Source organism: Chaetomium strumarium (genome assembly GCF_033439665.1).
Source record: "Chaetomium strumarium strain CBS 333.67 chromosome Unknown B0T15scaffold_3, whole genome shotgun sequence".
In the NCBI taxonomy this organism is placed as follows: domain Eukaryota; kingdom Fungi; phylum Ascomycota; class Sordariomycetes; order Sordariales; family Chaetomiaceae; genus Chaetomium; species Chaetomium strumarium.
Genome location: NW_026944431.1, coordinates 3,093,559 through 3,113,271, shown reverse-complemented (window position 1 = coordinate 3,113,271; position 19,713 = coordinate 3,093,559). Strand labels below are relative to the sequence as shown.

At 58.0% G+C, this 19,713-nt stretch overlaps 9 protein-coding genes across 9 annotated transcripts; 5 read left to right on the top strand and 4 right to left on the bottom strand.

Moving 5' to 3' along the window:
* Window positions 1-1,092: 1,092 nt before the first annotated feature.
* On the top strand, window positions 1,093-2,814 carry B0T15DRAFT_553813 (uncharacterized protein; the record flags this gene model as incomplete). Its single annotated transcript, XM_062870334.1, has 2 exons — window positions 1,093-1,861; window positions 1,983-2,814. The coding sequence occupies 2 exons, from the start codon at window positions 1,093-1,095 to the stop codon at window positions 2,432-2,434; spliced, it is 1,221 nt and encodes a 406-aa protein (XP_062723042.1). The 3' UTR covers window positions 2,435-2,814.
* B0T15DRAFT_553805 (major facilitator superfamily transporter) lies at window positions 2,210-4,520 on the bottom strand (the record flags this gene model as incomplete). The annotated part of the gene is made up of 5 exons (XM_062870333.1): window positions 2,210-2,967; window positions 3,030-3,470; window positions 3,529-3,807; window positions 3,889-4,198; window positions 4,273-4,520. The coding sequence occupies 5 exons, from the start codon at window positions 4,518-4,520 to the stop codon at window positions 2,602-2,604; spliced, it is 1,644 nt and encodes a 547-aa protein (XP_062723041.1). The 3' UTR covers window positions 2,210-2,601.
* Window positions 4,521-5,093: 573 nt separating this feature from the next.
* Window positions 5,094-6,844, top strand: B0T15DRAFT_492746 (O-methylsterigmatocystin oxidoreductase; the record flags this gene model as incomplete). Its single annotated transcript, XM_062866880.1, has 3 exons — window positions 5,094-5,408; window positions 5,481-5,544; window positions 5,607-6,844. The coding sequence occupies 3 exons, from the start codon at window positions 5,094-5,096 to the stop codon at window positions 6,842-6,844; spliced, it is 1,617 nt and encodes a 538-aa protein (XP_062723040.1).
* Window positions 6,845-7,494: 650 nt separating this feature from the next.
* On the bottom strand, window positions 7,495-8,637 carry B0T15DRAFT_492745 (chaperonin 10-like protein; the record flags this gene model as incomplete). Its single annotated transcript, XM_062866879.1, has 3 exons — window positions 7,495-7,685; window positions 7,753-8,198; window positions 8,267-8,637. 3 exons carry the CDS (start codon window positions 8,635-8,637, stop codon window positions 7,495-7,497), a joined length of 1,008 nt encoding a protein of 335 aa, XP_062723039.1.
* A 512-nt stretch (window positions 8,638-9,149) lies between these two features.
* Window positions 9,150-9,692, top strand: B0T15DRAFT_510553 (uncharacterized protein; the record flags this gene model as incomplete). The annotated part of the gene is made up of 2 exons (XM_062867860.1): window positions 9,150-9,243; window positions 9,340-9,692. The coding sequence occupies 2 exons, from the start codon at window positions 9,150-9,152 to the stop codon at window positions 9,690-9,692; spliced, it is 447 nt and encodes a 148-aa protein (XP_062723038.1).
* A 157-nt stretch (window positions 9,693-9,849) lies between these two features.
* On the bottom strand, window positions 9,850-11,506 carry B0T15DRAFT_529752 (O-methyltransferase-domain-containing protein). The gene has a single exon (XM_062869128.1). It carries the CDS (start codon window positions 11,215-11,217, stop codon window positions 10,045-10,047), a length of 1,173 nt encoding a protein of 390 aa, XP_062723037.1. The 5' UTR covers window positions 11,218-11,506; the 3' UTR covers window positions 9,850-10,044.
* Window positions 11,507-11,737: 231 nt separating this feature from the next.
* Window positions 11,738-13,165, top strand: B0T15DRAFT_529751 (uncharacterized protein). Its single transcript, XM_062869127.1, has 5 exons — window positions 11,738-12,014; window positions 12,074-12,232; window positions 12,316-12,422; window positions 12,503-12,822; window positions 12,877-13,165. The coding sequence occupies exons 1-5, from the start codon at window positions 11,973-11,975 to the stop codon at window positions 13,065-13,067; spliced, it is 819 nt and encodes a 272-aa protein (XP_062723036.1). The 5' UTR covers window positions 11,738-11,972; the 3' UTR covers window positions 13,068-13,165.
* Window positions 13,166-13,960: 795 nt separating this feature from the next.
* B0T15DRAFT_529749 (uncharacterized protein) lies at window positions 13,961-16,237 on the top strand. The gene is made up of 4 exons (XM_062869126.1): window positions 13,961-14,475; window positions 14,538-14,754; window positions 14,821-15,206; window positions 15,271-16,237. Exons 1-4 carry the CDS (start codon window positions 14,197-14,199, stop codon window positions 15,946-15,948), a joined length of 1,560 nt encoding a protein of 519 aa, XP_062723035.1. The 5' UTR covers window positions 13,961-14,196; the 3' UTR covers window positions 15,949-16,237.
* On the bottom strand, window positions 16,066-17,858 carry B0T15DRAFT_170960 (uncharacterized protein). Its single transcript, XM_062862199.1, has 2 exons — window positions 16,782-17,858; window positions 16,066-16,725 (listed from the first exon to the last, which is right to left on the bottom strand). The coding sequence occupies exons 1-2, from the start codon at window positions 17,653-17,655 to the stop codon at window positions 16,238-16,240; spliced, it is 1,362 nt and encodes a 453-aa protein (XP_062723034.1). The 5' UTR covers window positions 17,656-17,858; the 3' UTR covers window positions 16,066-16,237.
* Window positions 17,859-19,713: the final 1,855 nt, after the last annotated feature.

Sequence of the window (19,713 nt, the reverse complement as noted above, 5' to 3'; positions counted from 1 at the left end):
CTTCCGAAGCAACACGGCCTGCCACATTGTTCTGCCATCCCATGAAGCCGCCACGCTGTCACTGCTCCTTCCGGTATCAATATACCTCAGTAAGCGTACCGCAAAAGCGAAACTTTAGATGGCGTAACGGGACACAGCATCCACTAAGATGACGGAAACTGCCGGGGCTCTGACCCCCACACTGCATGGTCAGCTTACACGCACAATGTCTCACCTTTAACCATACGCGGCGCACAAATCGGATTTAGAGCTACGAGCGCCGTTGAGCTGACGCTGTAAGAAAAGCGACGCTGACAAAAACCCGCGGGAGGCTTGTGGACGCCTGTAATCGCGCCAATAAGAGAATCGTAGACGACTATGCCGCTCAAGGGGTGGCAAGCACAGGCCAAGCTCCCGCTACCCCGCCAATCGATCTGTCCATCTGACCACCTGGCCATTTCTTCCCGCTCGGAATGACGACTCTCTTTTATTACGGCCCGATCGGCCCGCCAAAGTGCGGTGCGGTGCGGTGACAGACCCCGGCTTGAAGCCCTGCTACGTACAACCCTCCGGGGTTTGTTTTGTTAGTCTGAATTGACTTCCCAGGGCACAGGCAAAATCTGTCGATCGATGATATCACCACAACAGTAAGTCACTTTCCTAGCAGTTTATATGGGAAACAACTTACTTTGCGATCGGCAACAGACCCTCAACTGCCCTGTCAACGCAACACCCTTCCAAAACCAAAAAATCACAAGGTTCGACCATATACTGGCCAATTGAAGCCCATGTTACTCCCTTGCTCTACTACTGGCTTGGCCGTACCAAATTAACAAAACAAACCCAGGAGGGTTGTACCTGAAAATTGCCGCGTCAGGTAATTTCAGAGATTTCAAAGCACTAAGGGCCAATCTTACCCGGTACAAAGAGGTAGTGGGCCCTTCACCATCTCCTCACCAAGCGCTCGACCCATAAATACATCGTAGAACCTCCACTTGCCGTAGGCACTAATGTAGGCTGTCGGATGTAGCTTTTCGCCCTCACCGCGCCGCAACTTTGGCGAGCCGATCGCACCCTTAGTTCCCGAACCATCTTGGCAAGAACGGGACGCCAATGGACCGAGAGAGAGAGCCAGCGAAAAAGGTACAGTTTCGCACCGCTTGCGACCCGTGCACCGCCGCCAAGGTCAAGTGCGACAAGAAGCACCCGGCCTGTAAACGCTGCGTCGAGGTCCAGGCATCGTGTACCTACAGCGCGTCGCGCAAACACGGGAAGCAGTCCTGGCGCAGGAAGTTGGCGCAAGACCGCACAACCAACATCATCGCCGCCACCGCCGCCACCACCACCAGCATGGCAGCCGCCAGTGACGCCCAGGTTCCCATCATGGCATTGCCCAGCCAGCAGCTGGCCTGGGACGCGCTGCTGGCCGGGGCCATGGGCCCGTGGATGATGGACGGCCGCGGCCTGGAACCGCTCGTCATCAACGAGCAGCCCGGGTCCGGCGATGCGTCGGCCATCGCATCGTCGTGGTCTTTCGCCGACAGCGACTTGGATGCCGGCTCTTTTAGCCATTGGGACGCGACCGAAGTATTTCCTGGTGGCGCGACCGGCAACTCGAGAAGCGAGTCCGATCATGAAAATGACTATCCCCCAGACCCGACCGCGCCCGTGAACCAGCGCCCCGGGTCGGCTACGAGCACAGCGCACGATTGCGAGGCCCGGGCCATCTCGATCCTCAGCTCCATGCAGCACGGGGAACTGGGCGAAGGGGCGGCGACCTGCTCTGCCCAGCCGACGCGCTTCGGAGCATTGAATCTGCGGCCCCGCTTCGATAGCGTTATCACCACCAACCGCGCGGCCTTGGACGGCTGGAGCGAGCTGAGTGAGTCACCTCGTCTCAACCCGCGCGTCGCCTGCCAATGGAAGTTACTAAAAGTGAAGGTACCCTACCGCAGTGAGATGCCAATGCACTCAGTGTCCGCACCTGATACTCCTTTACATAGCCATTCTGTCCAAAATGCTCTTCTGGTACCGCATCGCCGCGCGGGACTCCCTCGCGGCTTCTACAGCAGTGAGTGCAGTGAGTGAACAACGAGGCGACAGCAGCGACAACGCGTACAGACGCGACAGCCAAGACGGTCCTTCCCAGAGGGACGCACCTCCCACCCCCGACCGTTTCGCCGTCCATCTGACGGCGATACAAGTGGGCGGTCTCAGCCTGGACGCCGAGGAGCAGGCGGACCTGCGCCGAGCTCTCCTACTCCGCGAGCTCCGCAAGACAGAAAAAGCCATCGACCAACTCACCGAAGTGGGGCGCCCGGATGCGGCTGAGGGTGAGGACGACATCATGCGCAATGCCGTGGCTTGGTCGGTCAGCGGCATTGCCCAGGTCCGGGCCCAGCTGCGAGACGTGATTCAGCAAGTGCAATCCAGTTCCGAAGGTGGCAGGGTCTGAAGGACTTTTCGCAACTTCTCACTATCGTACATCCTGTTTCTTTTACCTCTGCCAGGGTTCCTCGGTACCATACATTCCGCTTGCTTCCACCACTACCCATGTGTCCCTTGGTATTGAGTACTAGATCAACAATACAATAGACAACCTTTGCATTCTACTGCATGTGATCAGGCCGTCTCATTGGAGGCCGTCTTGGACTCGTGGGCAGGGACCTTCTTCCACTCCATCCCAAGGGCCCCCAAAAACGCGACACACTCCAAGATAAGCGACAGCCGGAACGCCCACCGCAAAGCCTCCATGTACGCTCGCAGGACGTCTGGCAAGTACTCGTCAGGAACTGAGGCTCGTAAGTCGGTGGCGCCAGCCGAGACGACAGTGTGCCCGTCCAGCCCGGGAATTCCGAGAGCATCCACAGACTCGATGAGCTTGGTGTTGAAGATGTTGTTGCCGGCGCCCAAGAAGATCGAGGCGCCGAGGAACTGCGCCATGGTCGTGAGGGCCATTCCCGTGGGAACATCCCGATCGGGCAGAGTCTGGAGGGGCCATCAGTCAGAGGTGTAGTCTTCAAGGGAATAAGCCATGCCTGGCAACCTACCGCTCCCACAACCGTAGCAAACAGCTGCATGCCCATCCCCAGCCCGAAGCCGATGACGAACTGGTAGCCGATCCACTTGCCCGCTGACGAATCCACCTCCCAGGTCGTAAGCAGACCCAGGCCCACGGATGCGACGACGCAGCTGGCGATGAAGAAGGGAACGTAGTGGCCCGTCTTGGCTGTGAGAATGCCGGTTATAACAATGACGAGGACTTGTATGACCACGAGAGGAATCATGCGTATCCCCGAGTCCTCGGCACTAGTCTCTTTGACCCCTTGAAAGTACAAGGGCATGAAGTAAAAGGCCGTATTGAAGGCGCCAAACGAGAAGAAATTGAACCAGCAGACGGCCGCGATGGAACGTTGGCTGGCGATTCGGGGAGGCACGGTTGCATCTTCGCCCATGAACAGCTGGTCCGCGACGAACGCCACCAACAAGACCTGCCCTCGAGCAGTCAGCCACGATGACATGAGGGTCGCTCCCAGAGGGGGGACTTACGGCGAAGAAGACGATGGAAACGACTACTTGGTACTGGGACCACGAGTAGACGATGCCGGCCCATTCCATGGCCAAGAGATAGCAGACGATACAGGGGAGAAACAAGCCCAACCCCACAAGATCCATCTTGCGCAGGAGCCGCATCAAAGGCAAATCATCGTGGCTCGGCGACTTGGTTCTGATGAGGAAGAGCACCAGCGGTGCGGCGACGGCGCCAATGGGAAGGTTGATGTAAAAGCACCATCGCCAGGTTACGTTGTCGGTGAAGGCGCCACCGATCTGTGCGGGCGCGTTAGAGCGACATGCAGTTCGGAATCACCCAGAGGAACAAGAAGCGATGACAACATGGTGATGACGTACCAGGGGGCCGACCGCCGACGCCACGCCGAAGGTGGCGGCGTTGACGGACTGGAAGGCGGGCGCCTTCTCGGGCGGCACGATGGTGGCAATGATGACCAGGGAACCGGTGAACAGCGCTGCAGCACCGACACCGGCGACGGCCCTACCGACGATGAAGACGGCCGACGAGGGAGCAACGGCCGAGATCAGCGAGCCCACCTCGAAGATGAACAGGGCCGCCAGGAAGATCCATTTGGCCGAGTACCGCGAGTAGAGCTTCCCCGACAAGAGCTGGAAGGCACAGGTGGGCAGAAGATAGCCCGAGCCGTACCTGCAGCAATGCTCCGTTAGTGACGGGACAGCTCTCCGTGTGTGCGCGGGCGGAGCGTGGATTTGATTACTCACCAGCCGATGTCGTTGAGGGCGTGGAAGTCGTCGGTAATGGCGGGTATGGCCGTCGCGATAATGATGTTGTCCAGGCCGACGCAGAAGATGCTCAGACTCAGAGCGACCAGGATCAGGATGAACGAGACGCTCTTCACGTCAATGTACTGCGACGAGACATCGGCCTGGCGGGCTTCGGCGGTACGAGCATCTGGTTCGGGCACGTTTCGGCCCTCCTGCTTTTCTTCATGCACGCCAGTTCCCTCCATGGTGGGATGGGCGGTGGGCGCCAATGCCAATCCCCTGTGGCAGAACCCGAGTCGCTCGTGAGGTCCGGGTCGATTGGCGGATAAGCGTTAGTACGCCTGCAACGTCGGGAAGAGAAGGAGGTGGGGAGTTGCAAGAACGTCCTGCCGAGATATACTCGACAGCTTTTGTCTTACTCTTCTAAGCAGAAAGCAACCTAGGTCGGGTTGGATTCCTGCATGCAAAGGAAGTGCGGACCCGTCGCAGTCATGCTCGATGGGCCCGTTTGCTGACGGTTGGGGGGCCAAGTCCCAGGGTACCCGACGCGGTACCCGGCAGCTGTGTCACAAATGCATTTGATTCATCACAATGGGAGAGGGTTCGCCTTTTCGGCAGTTCCCTAACTCCGATGATCCGACGTCCATAGTAGGTACCTCCTAACCGGGTCAGATTCATTATCACACATCTTACGAAAGGTTCAAAGGGGCAGAAGGATAACCCTATTTATAATTAGTGTCAGTACTAGTCCTGAGGGCACCGAACGCCTCAGGAGAAACAAAATCAGCAGCTGGCAGCCTCTGCTTCCGTCGTCGAGAATGACCTATCTTACATCATATCTACAGCAGCTGAGCCCCCTGCAAGGGTTGCTACGGGCATTGGTTCTCTTGTGCGCACTCCCCACGCTGGCCGTTCTCACCTGGATTGTCCGGAGAGACAAGAGGCTGGACAAAGTGCCAGGTCCCAAAGGTAGTTTAATCTACGGCATAGGCCGGGATCTTCCTCCTAATGCCATACAGAAGTTCAGGGAGTGGGCCGACGAATATGGCGAGGTGTACAAGATACGGCTGGGTTGGTATACCTGGGTGGTGTTGAGCAGTCCGGAGGCCGTCAAGGAGATCCTCGACAAGCAGGTATGCATGTTACCGAGCTTTACCCTTGTCAGCCGCACGTAGAACAACCATTTCGCTGACCAGGAGCCGCAGTCTGTTTCCACATCCTCCAAGCTGGCGACACCGATGGCCGAGCTCGTCGTGGGTGGCATGCGAAGTAAGCCGGGCTCCCGGAGCGCACGGCCGCGTCTTGAAGTATGCTGACGAGCCCTCTTCCAGTGGTCACAATGCCGTATGGCTCCAAGTGGCGCAAGTACAGAACCATCTGCCACAACCTCTTGACACCCAAGATGACGGCAGCCATGCTGCCCGTGCAAACCCAGGAGATTGGCCAGTTGCTGTACGACTTGGCCTTCCGGAACTCGGGGGATTATGCCTTCCGAGAGCACATTAATCGGACCATCTTCTCGATCATGATGAAGACGGTCTACGGACGTCGCATCCAGGGAAAGGACGACGAGGACATCCGCAACATGGTGGAGAGCTCCAAGATTCTGGGACGCCTTGTCCGGGCGGGCGCCTTTATCGAGGACACGTTCCCGCCTTTGGCCGACCTGCCCGAGTGGCTGCAGCCGTCGCGGAAGCGAGCGCTCAAACTCGCAGAGTTCATCCTCTGGGTCAAGATGCGGACCTGGAACAACTTGAAGGAGCAGGATGCCAAAGGCGTCGCGCCCGACTGCTACGCCACGCAGATGATCCACGGCGGCTGGTACCAGCAGGGTCTGGTCGACGAGGACCTGGCTTGGCTGGCCGGCGGGCTCGTGGAAGCGGGCTCGCACACGTCGATCCACACCGTGGTGAACCTCGTCTACTACATGGCCGCCACGCCCGAAGTACGGGAAAAAGTGGCCGCCGAGGTCGGGAGGGTGGTGGGCGAGTCTCGGCTCCCGAACATGGACGATGTTCCTCATCTGCCTTACGTCTTCGCCTGCATCAAGGAGATCCTGCGGCTCTGTCCCGTACCTCCCTGGAGCATCCGCCACTTCACCGATGCCGACGTAACGTACAAGGACATCGTGATTCCCAAGGGGACCGCACTGGCCTGTAATACCTCGGCGCTCCACTTCGACCCGGTGCGGTACCCAGATCCCTTCAGCTTCAAGCCGGAAAGGTACGCCGACTACCAGAAGTCGTCCTTGGACTACTCGGCCCAGTCAGACCCCAACAGCCGCGACCACTTCTGCTTCGGCGCCGGGCGGCGTATCTGCCCCGGTATCCGCTTCACCGAAAGCAACCTGAGCCTGATCCTGGCCAGTCTCGTCTGGGCGTTTGATATCCGGCCCTCGGTCGTCCTGGTGGACGGCAAGGAACAGGAGGTGCCCCTGGATTTGTCAGAAGCGGCCTTCGACCCGTACCCCCTGCGCACTCCGAAACCGTTCAAGGTTCGGTTTATTCCACGCAGCGACGAACGGCTAAGTTTTATTGGAAGCACCTGCGACTCGACCGGCGCGTTGTAGTTTTTGAGTGACCTCTGTGCTCAATCAATGGGTTGGACGAAGGGGTGTGCTGCATGCATGGTGCTTATCCCTGAAGGGCGGCTGAGGAGCGTCGGAGGATAGCCATCCAAGATACGGGAGAGTAGATCGATACGTAGAGCGTGCAACTTTGCAAGTGTGCAACTTTCCACAACGGGGCGTGCAAGTTTCCGGACCGGAGCGTGCTACTTTCCCAGTAGGGCGTGCAACTCAGGCAGTGTCAATGGAAGTAGCGCCCAATTACCTAGACTGATGGTGTCTCCCGACTGCAACGGTAGACGGTTTGACTCTGGAGGGGCTATCCAAAGAGCTTTGGGTTGCGCTTTTGCTGTTAACCCAGCCTTGAGAATTAACCTATCTACACAGTGGTAACTATGGTGGAGGATATCGGGATGACCGGACTTCGAGCTACCCCGAGCCGACATGAAAATCGCTCATAACCCAGTATAAAAACCTTTTGGAGGGTTGCGTACAGGAAGTCGATAGCCGACACAGATTTGGTTCATTCTATATAAGTACGTGTACGTATCCTAGCCCCAGTATCTGAACGAAGTATGCAGCGTGAAGACGAGTGTGTGAAACATTCAAGTAGCTTTGAATCTTTCCGCTACCCGCTTTCTCGCCCTGAGTACCTACAGGCTGACGACAAGCTTCTTACCGCTGACCGTTGGCAAGAGGTCGAGGCTCTTTTCCACGACCTCGAGCCCCTTGCCCAGCACGTCGATCTTCTGATGCGGCAATCTGAACCTTCCCTCGTCCAGCAGCTTTCCCAGAAACGCCATGGCGCCCGGCGCCTGGTCGACTGCCATCTGACCACCGACCACTGCCGCACGATTCCGCGATTAGCTGACGAGAACAGGCAGCGTGATGTACCTCGAATAGTGGCTTACAGGTGGATTGCACACCAGACGGTGGCTGCGCGCCGGGTCCGGTGATGACCAGCGAGTAGAGCTTGGGACCGTCGGCCCGAAGCGCGTCGAAGACGGCCGGGGACCCGGTGCCCGCACCGACCGCGTCGAGGATGGCGTCGAAGCCGGCGTCGGCGGGGCTGGCGGCTTTGAGGGCAGCGGCGTCATCCTGCGCCGCCCGCGGGAGACAGGAGCTCGCGCCGAGGGACCGCAGGTGAGCGTGGTGGGCAGCGGAGCTGGTCGCGACAATGGTCGCCGAGGGCAGCGCGATGCGGAGAAGCTGGATGGCGGAAGCGCCGACGCCGGAACTGCCTCCGAGGACCAGGATGGACTGGGGCTCGTTGTCGGTAGTGTGGTTAGTGGAGAGTCCGGGGATGCCCACCCGAAGACCGACGATGACGGCGGCGAGAGCAGTCAGGTAGGCGATCCTGGATGATGTCCCCACGGATCAACAGTAGCCCTTCGTTGGCTGATGACCATGAATGAAGTAACTTACGGAAGCGAGGTGGCCTCCTCAAAACTCAAGAACCCTGGCTTCTTTCCCACGGAAACCGCTTGCGCAGTGAAGACTTCCTGGAACGAGCCGTTGAATTGGCTCCTCTGTACCCAGGCCATGACTTCGTCGCCAGGCTTGAAAGCTGTGACGCCGTCCCCGACCGCCTCGACGGTGCCGGCGCCCTCGATGCCAAGAACGGCCGGCCAGGCCGGAATGGTCGCCCCAAAACGCATATTCTTCCAGTCGATAGCGTTGAGGGACACTGCTCGGGGCTTGACGGTGACCTCGCCAGCGCCGGGCTTGGGGAGCGGTGCCTTGACAAAGGCGAAGGGGCCGCCTTGGCCGATTATCTGGAGTTGCTTGATGGACATGTTGGCTTGCAGTCGTCTGATGGACATCTGGATCCGAGTTGGTCCCGTAAAGGGCCCCCAAGGACAGCACTTTGACGTTTATAGGGTCCAACAGGACTCCAGCCGTCTTGCATGTAGATGCTGCTGGCTAGACATCGCAGGCAGCGGAAGTCGGATGCTGTGGACGGGATTAGACGGGCTTAGACGCCGCCGGAGATAGGCGGAGGACGAAATGTCACGGATCGCCGCCATTGGCTCAAGAATCCCGCGGGTCACGCCATGTGAATTCTTGCATCGCATCGGGTCTCACAGGTACGACCTCGCGCATAAAGGCTAAGTCCGGCCTAGCCTAGCATTCTTAGGCTTTGGCATGGACACTCGAGCGCATTCCACAGCCGCCTGGTTAAGTAGTCCGTCAACGCCACATGCACGTAACCTCTGGCTTATTGTCATATTTCGTCCTTGTGGCACACATCCAAGCTTGCCAGCATCAATTGCCGCTCCTCGACCTTTTCGCGTTCACAGTTGAGAAGATGGCGCAGAACGAGTCCATCCCCGTCATCCTTTGCGGGAAGACCTTCGAGGTCGGAGAGAAAGTGACTCCTCTGCTCAAGCCAGAGATTGAAGGTGCGTGGCCTCATCCGACCGTATTCTCATAAGCCAAGCAAGTCCGCAGACGGCTTGCCGTGGCCTCACGCTGATGTTTGTTTTGTTACTCGATAGTCATACACTTTGTCAATTCCTACGAAGACGCCAAGGCCGACCTGGGCCATCTCCTGGCGGGTCGCGGGCCCCAAACATCGACGCCGAACCACATCGGATCCCACGACTACAGCCGGCCGCCGCGCGCCGTCATGTTTGGGCGTGCATTCCAGGCCGACGACGTGAAGGAGATGCACCGTTTGTACAGTGGCAAGGGCGTCGGCACCATCGCCTGGATCGCAGGGGACCCGTCCATCGTGCCGCCGGAGAATCCAGGACCGGGCTATGCGGAAAAGGCTGCAGAAAATGTCAAGAGGGCATTTTTCAAGTGGCAAGAGGACGGCGCCAACACTGAAGAGATCATCTGGTATTGAACAGCCTGGTTGGCTAGGGAAAGTCGAGTGCGGGTGCATAGGTCAACATTAATGCTCTCTTTTTTGAGTTGCTACGTTTGTAGGCAGTGTGCTCTGTTTGAGTCTTTTGTTTCTGTCAGTTCGCTCAGCGGGCAAGAATGAAATATCAAATTGAGCCAAAAAAAAAAAAAAAAGAAAAAGAAAAAGAAAAAGGTCTGATTACCATAATCAGGCGGGTCTAAGCACATAAGTACGCAGATTTCTATAAATACGCAGATTCATATGTTAATCATACGCAAGGAGGTCTGTGACAGGAACCTATTATATTTGTCCTTGGGCGGTGAGCCTCGGCTTAGCCGACTAGGCCATTCTTCTACGTCCTACGAGCGTCAAGGTCGGGCACCACTTCGATAACTGAATGCTGGGACCCATCTGGCCTCCTGATGGCTTTGATGCTTAATGGCGGATCGACCTTGCGGATCAAGTCATACCAGTCGCTCGTCTCCCTCTCCCGGGCGTTGAAGACCTGCCGCATGCAGAGATCTTTTTCCCGCAATGCCGCCTCGAGTATTACAGGACCGGATCCCGGCGCCGGAATCACCATGTCCATGATGAGAATGCGGCTCTCGGGTCCCATGGCCCGGGAGAGCTGCTCTAGGATCTTGGTGGCCTTCTCGTCTGGCCAGTCGTGGATGATCATGCGGAGCAGATAGACGTCGGCCCCTGCGATCGGCTGCGGCCCGAAGAAGTCGTGTTCCTGCAGCTCGATGCGCTCCCAGACCCCATCTTGCCCGTTCCCGGCGGCTCCGTTCGCCATCCGGGCCCGCGCGCTCTGGATGGGCGTGGCCTGGTCCTGTACCAGAAACCGCAGAGCCGGATAAGCCTGCGCGACGACCCGCGAGGCGCTGCCGCTGCCGCCCCCGACGTCCACCACCAGGGCGCCGTCCCTCAGAGAGCCCCATTCGAACCCGTTGAGTAGATGCTCTACCTTGGCCCCACCGCTGACCTGGGACTGGCTCTGCATGTACGAGTCGAACTCGCGCTCGAGGTCGGGGCGCGACTTGAGGTAGGGGAAGTAAGCGAGGTCGGTGCCAAATGCCACGTTAAACGCCGTCTCGTCGGTTCGCTCAGAGCCGCCCCACCGCTCTGTGGCCTCGACGAAGCCGCGCATGAACGGGACCGTGTGGTTGACCATGTGCAGCATCCACGTCATGAGGTGGTCGTTCTCGACAAAGGGGGCGGAGAGGGCGTTGTGCGATACGTCTCCCCCGGGCGTTTCGCACAGGAAGCCCATGGTCATGACCATGCGCGTGACGGCCCGCAGAGTTCCCTCGGGCACGGCGCACAGCTTGGCAAGCTCGTGGTAAGCGATGGAGGAGGAGCCGAGGGGAATGCGCTTCAGGACGCCAAAGTGGCAGAGCCACTCCAGGCAGGAATACTGCTGCTGCTGCACCAGCAGTTCCGTCATGAAGCTCCCTGGCGAATGGACGGCTTGCTTCGCCTTGGTGGCGAGCTCGAGAATGGTCTCCTGGGACTGGGAAGACATGGCGACCGAGACCGGACGGACAGTTGCGAACGAAATGCGACGCGGGTTGTATTGCAATCACAGCGGAATCCCCGTTCGACAATGCGCGCTTGAACTCCATTGATATGGCTCATCTCACTTTCTCTCTGTCCTTTGTTTCCATGAGGGGAATCGAAAACGCATGCCCGTGTTCTGTGCCGTCTGTCCAAACCAGCTACCGATGGGCATCATGGCCGGGCTTCGCACGCGAAATACTATTGGGTGTTCATCCCCACTTTAAGAGGTGTAACTTGGCTCGCACACTCTTGCCAATGGAGGTCAGATCTCGGGCACGACAAGCCAGGGGTATGGCCGGACGCCCAGAAAAAGGCCGAGCGGTGAGTGATTGGTCAGCCTCGGGGGGAGGGGAGCTTCGGGTACATGGGAACATCGACATCGCCGAGCTTATTCCCTATTGGCTGGTCCAGCAGGGGCAGCCATCGACATCCCCGAAGGATTCCCGCGTGGCACCGAGTAGTCTCAGCCCTCAAGTAAGCCAACTGTTGGGCCCGCGCTCTCGTTAGCTTCGTATTTACGTTTGCTTTACCTTCGGGGCAGTAACGGGACGGCCATGCCTGGTGCAAGATGGTATACCACGGGGATCCTGAGGGTTAATGTGGGCATTTGGCTGAACAACGGTATTTCTAAGGCGCATTGGTGGAAGACATAAGTTTCAGACAACTCCAGAGTAGGAAACTGTAGTTTCATTATCGATACCACCACCGACTACATCCACGATGCCCTCATATGTAGTCACCGGTGTGTCCAGAGGGCTGGGCGTAAGTGAGGCTCCGCCACGCACCAGCATCTGGGACTATGGCTAAGCCGAAGGCGATAGTGGGAGTTTCTCCGTCAGCTCTCCAGCATTCCAGAGAATACAGTCATCGGGATTGTCCGCAACAAGCAGGCCACCGAAAGGAGGGTTGCCCAGGATCTCCCTGGGCGTTCAAACATCACCATCTTGGAGGCTGACGTAACAAGCTATGACGACCTCAAGGTAAATGGCTTTCATTACAAACCAAATAGACATGGTGAAGCAACGCGGCGTGGAATGCTGACTCCCACCTCACTACGGAACAGAAAGCCGCGGCCGAAACGGCTGTGGTCACCGGAGGAGCGCTTGACTACCTCATTGCGAATGCGGCCTACATCACCAGCTTCGATGCGTATGACGGTATTGGATCATTGTTCGTACCCGACGCCACCTCTACCCCTGGTGTTCTTGGGACACTCGTGCTTACCTGAAGGGTTTGGCCCCCATGGCCAGGTGCGACAAGCCAGAAGAGCTCTCGGATGAGTTTCGCAGGATGATGGACACGAACGTCCTCGGCAACATCCACCTCTACGGCCTCTTCATGCCCCTGATTCTGAAGGGCGAGCCCCGAAAGGTGGTGGTGGTAACGAGTGGCTTGGGCGACATCGACTGGACGAACGCGTATGAACTCGAGCTCAACTCGCTCTACTCCATCAGCAAGGCGGCCATGAATATGGTGACTGCCAAGTTCAACGCCCAGTACAAGAAAGACGGCGTGTTATTTGTCAGCATCTGCCCGGGCCTGGCTGACGTGGATCACCAGCAGGAACCGCGTGAGATTCTCTTATCTTGATCCTTCGAAGGAGCCGACTAACCTCGATTCGTAGCAAACGAGGCACAACAAGCAAACGTCCAGCGGATGTTCGCCGCAATCGCCAAGTATGCCCCCAACTTCAAAGGCCCGGATACGGCGGCATTCTCCGTGAAGGCTATCATGGACGTGGTGGACGACTGCAGCATAGAAAAGGGGGATGGTGGGCAATTCTGGTCTCATTTCAAGAACAAGCAGTGGCTGTGAGACACGTGCGCGGAGGTGGAAATGCAGGAAGGGGATGCCATTCTGTTGTCTAGTTCGATTAATCATGCAAGGCAATCTGAACAACGCCGATTTTCGCATCTCTTTGTCCCGGTTCGTTCCACACAAGACTGCGTAAGCTCGAGGATTGCCATGGTCGCGATCTTCTACATGGGCTGGCTCAGATAAACCCCCTTATCTCTGAGCGTGTAGCAGTCCACATAAGCAGGGTATAGTAGGCCTTATCACCACTACGCTAGAAGGTGCAGTGCATGCGGCTGCCCTGCCCGGCACGCGAGAGTGTGCCCAGGTGCCAGGTCACATGTGAAGGGCAATTTTACTGGTAAAACCGGTCCAAGATGACGTGAACTAGGCCACCTGGAACCATTGCCACGAGGTCGGGTGGTATCGGATCGGCCGGGTGCATGCAGCGACAGGAAACGATTCCAGGCACACGGTGACCTCGACTACATACCAGTCATAGGGGTCACGGTACCTTTCTGATCCGCGCCTATGGGAGCCCCCTCAGCTGCGCCGCTTGGTATTACCACATATATGACATGTGGCTGTGGACCCATTCTATTTCGGGTCAAGACTAAGATGCGGCTGACCATCTGATTATGCCTCTAGCGCATGGCATCGTAGGGCTTGCCCTGACAGGAGAGGCTATTGCTCCGTCTGGATCACAGAGCAAGGTCAACGCGGTGCGCCTAAACCGAAAGTGAGGTAGGCCAACATGGACGCTTTGGGGTCTAGAAGACGACACAAGGTCCGGACAGGGGCACCGGTCATCCTAATCAGCCCCCATCCAGCCCCTGCCAACTTTATCATTCAGCCTCGGCGTCAGCTCGAGCTCGAGGTGTGGTACCAGAATGGCGTTCAGGCAACAGTTCTCGGTGTCGACGAGGAGAGGGAAATGGTTACTCTTTCTTTTTTCTTACTCTTTTTGCTCATTCCGATTCATGATGGCCAGGCGAGCGGACAGGGGGGAAAGGCTATATAAGTTGAACAGACAGAATCATCGAAAGGATGGATTTGCACAGCATCCTCAAGCAAACGGGTTCCTGCCTCCGAACCCACGCATTCACCTGATAGACTGTATAGCGCCAGAACCATCATCATCGTCGTCGTCATGTTATTCCACGCTTCTCACGGCCTCTGGGCCTTGACCGCCTGGTTGGCTTCCGCTTCCGCCCTGCCGACTTTGCAGACCAGCAGTGGCCAAGAGCTCGTCAACCTTCTCGAGAGGGCCGCGAACCCCGAACTCGACATTGCCGTCTCCCCTAAAGCCTCCATACTTCATCCCGGTGATGCTGGCTTTGCCGAAGATACGCAGCGTTGGTCCGAACGCGACGCCCCCACCTTCAAGGTGGCATTCTTTCCGGCAACCGAGAAAGACGTTGCTATTGGGGTAGGGCTATCCAAAAACAGACGCTGGTTGGTAGCTATCGCTAACAGGCGACGCGCACACAGCTCAAGTACATGACAAGCCACAACGTCTCGTTCCTGGCCGCGTCCGGCTCCAAAGGGTTCTCCAAGACGCTGGCGAGCGTCCAGGGGGGAGTGAACCTGAACCTGAAGAACTTCGACAAGGTCACCTATGACAAGGCCAAGAAGACCATGACCGTCGGGGGTGGAGCAAAATTCCAGCAACTCTGGACCTTGGCTTACAATGAGAAGAGAGAGCTGCGTTAGTATTGCCACTCCAAACCCTCGGTCACGGATGTATAACTAACGGATTCGCCATCGCGAGCAGCGCTTTCCTCCGCCTGTGTTGGTGTCGGTGGCTGTACCGTAGGCGGTGGGCACGGATGGTTGCAGGGCAAGTACGGCCTTGTCATCGATGCCGTTCTCAGCATGCGCGTTGCTCTGTGGGACGGAACCATCGTCACGGCGTCGGAGACGCAGAACTCGGACCTGTTCTGGGCCATGCGGGGGGCCGGTCAGAACTTCGGCATCATGCTCGAGTTCACCATGAAGACGTGGCCGCAGACCAACGGCGGAATGTTCTACAACGCCGACATGTCTTTCACCAGCGACTCCCTCGAGGGGGTCGTGGGCGTCATCAACGACATCATCCCTACCCAGCCGGCCGACCTCGGTATAGACTTTGTCATATTCACGAACGCGACCACCAACCAGGTGAGCACTGATCCACCTATACGCCTCTGGATTCTGTACTGATCATTCCCTCCCTTCGTGTTAGACTCAGCTCTATCTCGGCTTTGTGTACCTGGGCGACGCCGAGAAAGGAAAGGAGTTGGCGGCTCGGTTCGCCGACTCGAAGCAGAAGGGAATCCAACGCACCCTCTTCAACGAGTCGATGGCACGGTGGGATCAGCTCTCGGATGTGGTGGTGGGGGGCTTCATCGACCAAGCCTGCTCTGGTGGCTCCAACCAGCAAGTCGACGTCTACACGGCCAACACCAAGCAGATCGATGCCGGGCAGGCGCGGCGCATCTGGGACTCGTACGACGACTTCGTGGCCAAGCACCCGGGCGCCGCGCGCTCGACGGTGCTGTGGGAGGTGTTCGCCCAGCAGGCCCTGAGGAACCCTCCCGGAGGCGCGGACCGGACCGCCTACGCCGGCCGTGACACAGCCACCGTGCTCGTGCTGGTGCAGGGCATCTACAACGACGCGGCGCTGGGCCCGGACGTCGACGCCTGGGCCCGCCCGTGGCGCGACGAAATCACCAGCACCTCGGGCTACCCGCGCCAGACCATCTACATGAACTACGCACACGGCGACGAGCCCCTCGAGGCCATGTACGGCTACGAGCCCTGGCGCCTCGACCGGCTCCGCCGCCTCAAGGCCAAGTACGACCCTCATGGCCACTTCAACCACTACAACTCCGTGCTTGGCATTACGAAGCAGGGGTACTAAGCCGCGCCCAAGGCAAGGCAGGCGGCCTTTTTGGACGCATTTTATTTTAGAATCTTCCTCGCGGACCGGCTGTTGGGAAACCCGGGGTGCTTATTGGGACATCCCGGATTGGTTTGCTTGTTCTTTTTTTTTTCTTGTTTTACTTTTGTTTTCTATAGACATTTCCCCCCACCTTGTTTCTTTTCGTCTGTACAAGCCATTTCCGGGCCACTGGTGGGATCGGTTAGCAGGGTTAGCCGCAGTTAATAGACAATCAACTTCACGGGTAACACAGATTGCTCGCACATGATCACATTGTCTCCAAGGCACCTATGAGCCTGTCCCGCAACGCGCTATGAACGTGATCCGCTATATCTACTTCGATGGTATCGCACTTATCCTCCGTCTTGCCCTGGCGCTCCTCCAGCTCGGCCTGACGCTCCTCGAGGCTATTGATGCGGCGGTCGAGGTCGGCGCCCTCGCTCTCGAGGCCCTGCATCCTCTGGTCGTGCTGGTGCGCCACCTCCTCCAGCTTGGCGTCCAGCCGGTCTTGCCGTTCTCGCATGGAGGACAGTTCGGCCTTGAGAAGCCTGTTCTCCTCCTCGGCGGCCTGGGCTCGCCGAAGCACTTGCTCCAGTTTCGACAGCACCATGGCCACCGGGTTGGACTCCAGCTTCTCCAGAGACGACGCATCGGTTGACGACCATGGTTTGACATCGGCGGGACTTAGCAAGCGCCTCCGGTAGAGCCGGACGTCTGGTTCTGGGCTATCGCGCAGTCGTTTGCCGGGTTGTTTGCCTGAGCAGAAGCAATCGTCAGTGGCGCTGGGAACACAAGAGGTCGGACAAACACACCTTTCACTTCAGCCTGGGCAGCTTCTGTCTCGAGCTGGTTGTACGGAGGCGGACTGTCCACTGCGCCGCCCAAGTCATCTGCGGCGTAAGCGTCGTCGGGTTCGGGAGCAGCACCAGCCTCGGCATCTTCATTGTCGGGCGCCCTCCGGTAAGCCGGCGGCGTCGCCGTGGCCACGGTCGACTCGCCCGACTCGGAAGCCGTGGTATCGTCATCGTAGTCGTCGCCAGCGGCAGCGTACACCCTTCCGCCAACACCCCCGTACAAGGCGCCCAGCCACCACTGACGTTCCTTGTCCTGCTGCTGCCGGTCGTGGCGGGAGGTCGGTGAGGTGACGGAATCCTCGAGAAGGTGTAACTGGTGCTTCGACAGGGCCGTGTGCGGCAGATACAGGACGAACTCGGCCGTGGTGGCCAGTAACTTCAAGGAGGCAAGAACCCGTTGCGAGGTGGGTTTGAGGGAAAGATCGCGGACAGGCAGGACAAGGTGGCCGGGACGTTTAAGCAGGAACCGGACGCGCGTCACGCCGCCCGCGAAATGCTGCAGGTCATCTTGGTCGAGCTCGGCGGTGTCGACGTCATGCGTGTGTTGGAGCGAGGAGATGTGGTGTGGGGGAACATCGAAGTAGAGTGCCGTTTTCTCCTTTTTGCCGCCGTCGTCGCGCCCGAAGACGTTGGTGTCGAGTCGGAACGACGCGATGGGAGGTTCGTAGGATGCCTTGAAGCTCATGCGCAGTTTGTGTCGGGGGATTTCGTCTTCTTCCTCATTCTCGTGCATGGGTCGGCCGTCTGCATCGAATGCGAGGACGACACTCGTCGCCTCGGCGCGGAAAGACACGCCAGATCCTGCACGACTACCATGGTTAGTGGACGGCATGACGGACTGACTCACCTGGACTCGCAACAGTCAATTCATCCGCGGTTGGCGCTTCTCCCTCCACCGAGCAAGACGCGACACAGGCTCGCGACCGGCAGCCGGGTCAGGCGCCTTGCCCAAGATCCTGGTCCTTTCAACGAAGGCGCTGGTCCGCACGTTCGCCAGGTAGGAGCCAGTGGCGACGATGATCGAGGGTGCGAGTGCTGGTCGGTTTGCGTCGGTAGCGGATGCAAGGCCGTACGATTGAAAAGATTGCTGGAGCGATCGAGGAAGGCTGTCGGGACGTCGGAACAGCGCGCTGCAGATTGATCAAAGCAATAATCAAGGCCAAATGTGTCTACGTCCACGCGACCCAGGTTCGCGACCGGCAGCCGGGTCAGGCGCCTTGCCCAAGATCCCGATCCTTTCAGCGGGGTGCTTGCTGGTCCGCGCACACGCGCGCCGAGTAGGAGTCGGTCGATAGATGATCGAGGGTGCGAGTGCTAGTCGAAAGACGACACGAGCGGCGATGAGGGATGGTGGTGATTGAATTGGACGGCCGATGTCGAAGTTGATTGATGGTGGAGAAATGGAGCAGAAACGGATTGAAGGAGACGCGGCTGAGAAATTCCGGGGGCTGGTGTACTTGTGTTAGGAGGTAGGCTTCGGCATTTAATCCCCGTACTGCGCCCCACCACGGGTACCTACCAGCTGACTGTGGGGGCCTGCAACGCGCTCGCTGCTGGACGGGCATGCAGGCAAGTGTAGAAAACGTTCAGCAAATGAAGCCAGAAATGTGATGGATTTTTAAAGCAGCTGAAACTAAGATAACTGTGCAAGAACAACTAGAAATGACCATTGACACCACTTTGCTCGAAACAGAGCGCGAGAGCCTTCAATCCGACTTATCCCCTTTGGTGCGCTCCCGAGTCCGCCCAACTTGATCGACCACCCGCACGCATAACGCCCAAAATAAACCTCCTTGGAATTGGACAAAACTAGAGAAACTAACACACTAGAGTCTGGAGATTTTGGAGCTGAAGTTATTTCACACCTGCGATTTCTTTCTCGGTAGTGGTGGCCGGTTGAAGTTGGGGTGTCCGGCGGGCCCTTGGAATCCATCACCCGCCGCCCGAGCTCGGTCAGGCGTATCCGAGACGAGATGCCGCAGACTCCACGACGGCTATGGATTTCTTAAATGCCTGGGCCGAGAACCGGATCTGCATGTGTTTGGAGTCGTTTCCCTAGCAAGTGCGTCTCTTTATCAGCGCATTGCTGGCCGAGGCCGCACACGCGTTGCGCACTCCCAAGTCTCCGCCTTCATCTCACGTGGACATTCACCCCTTCCTCTATCTGCTACTTGGCCTGCTCGCCTATCGCAGCAGCGTCAGGAAATGCAGAGGGTGCCTCGGATGGCGACGCGGGCTAACCTCCTGCAGTATTTACCCTCTCCCTTGTTTGTGTGAGAATGCGAAGCCCAACGAGCACATGATGCCTGGAATAAGGGTCCGGGGCCTAGTAACATCGGAGTCATACCATGCCCGCGCCCTTGGAAGCCCTACTTAAGCCCGATCGACCTGTTGGGGGAGGGAAGTTCGTCGACTGCCTCGAGAGGCCACTCCCATCAGGGGTTTACTCCATTTGGCCACGACATGCAGGTTTGGATACGTCTCCCGCTGCTGAATTGGCTGGTCCTTCTATAGCAGTAGGGATAGACGTGGGCGCCTTGTGTTGTGGCCGTATTGCTTACGGGAGACGAAGGAGATGGAGAGCCTCCTCAATGGATAGTCGCGTCCGATGAATGGCGAAGAAAGGGGCTCGGGTTCTCGACGATATCCGCCCAGCCCCTCCATACATGACTGGATGCGTATCCTGCAAGCAGATATAACAGGAATGATTGACAGGACGATGTATGGAACCGCGCTGTTCTCGAAAGCACAGCTTGCTCGATTCCCTCCCTATAGCTAGTGACTGCGTACCTCCATACTAGGCCAATCGATGCACGTGTACGCTCGACATAGCCAGCAGTGTTTCGGGGGACTTGAGGTGGGCGTGTGAGGCCCATGAGGCGTGGAGGCA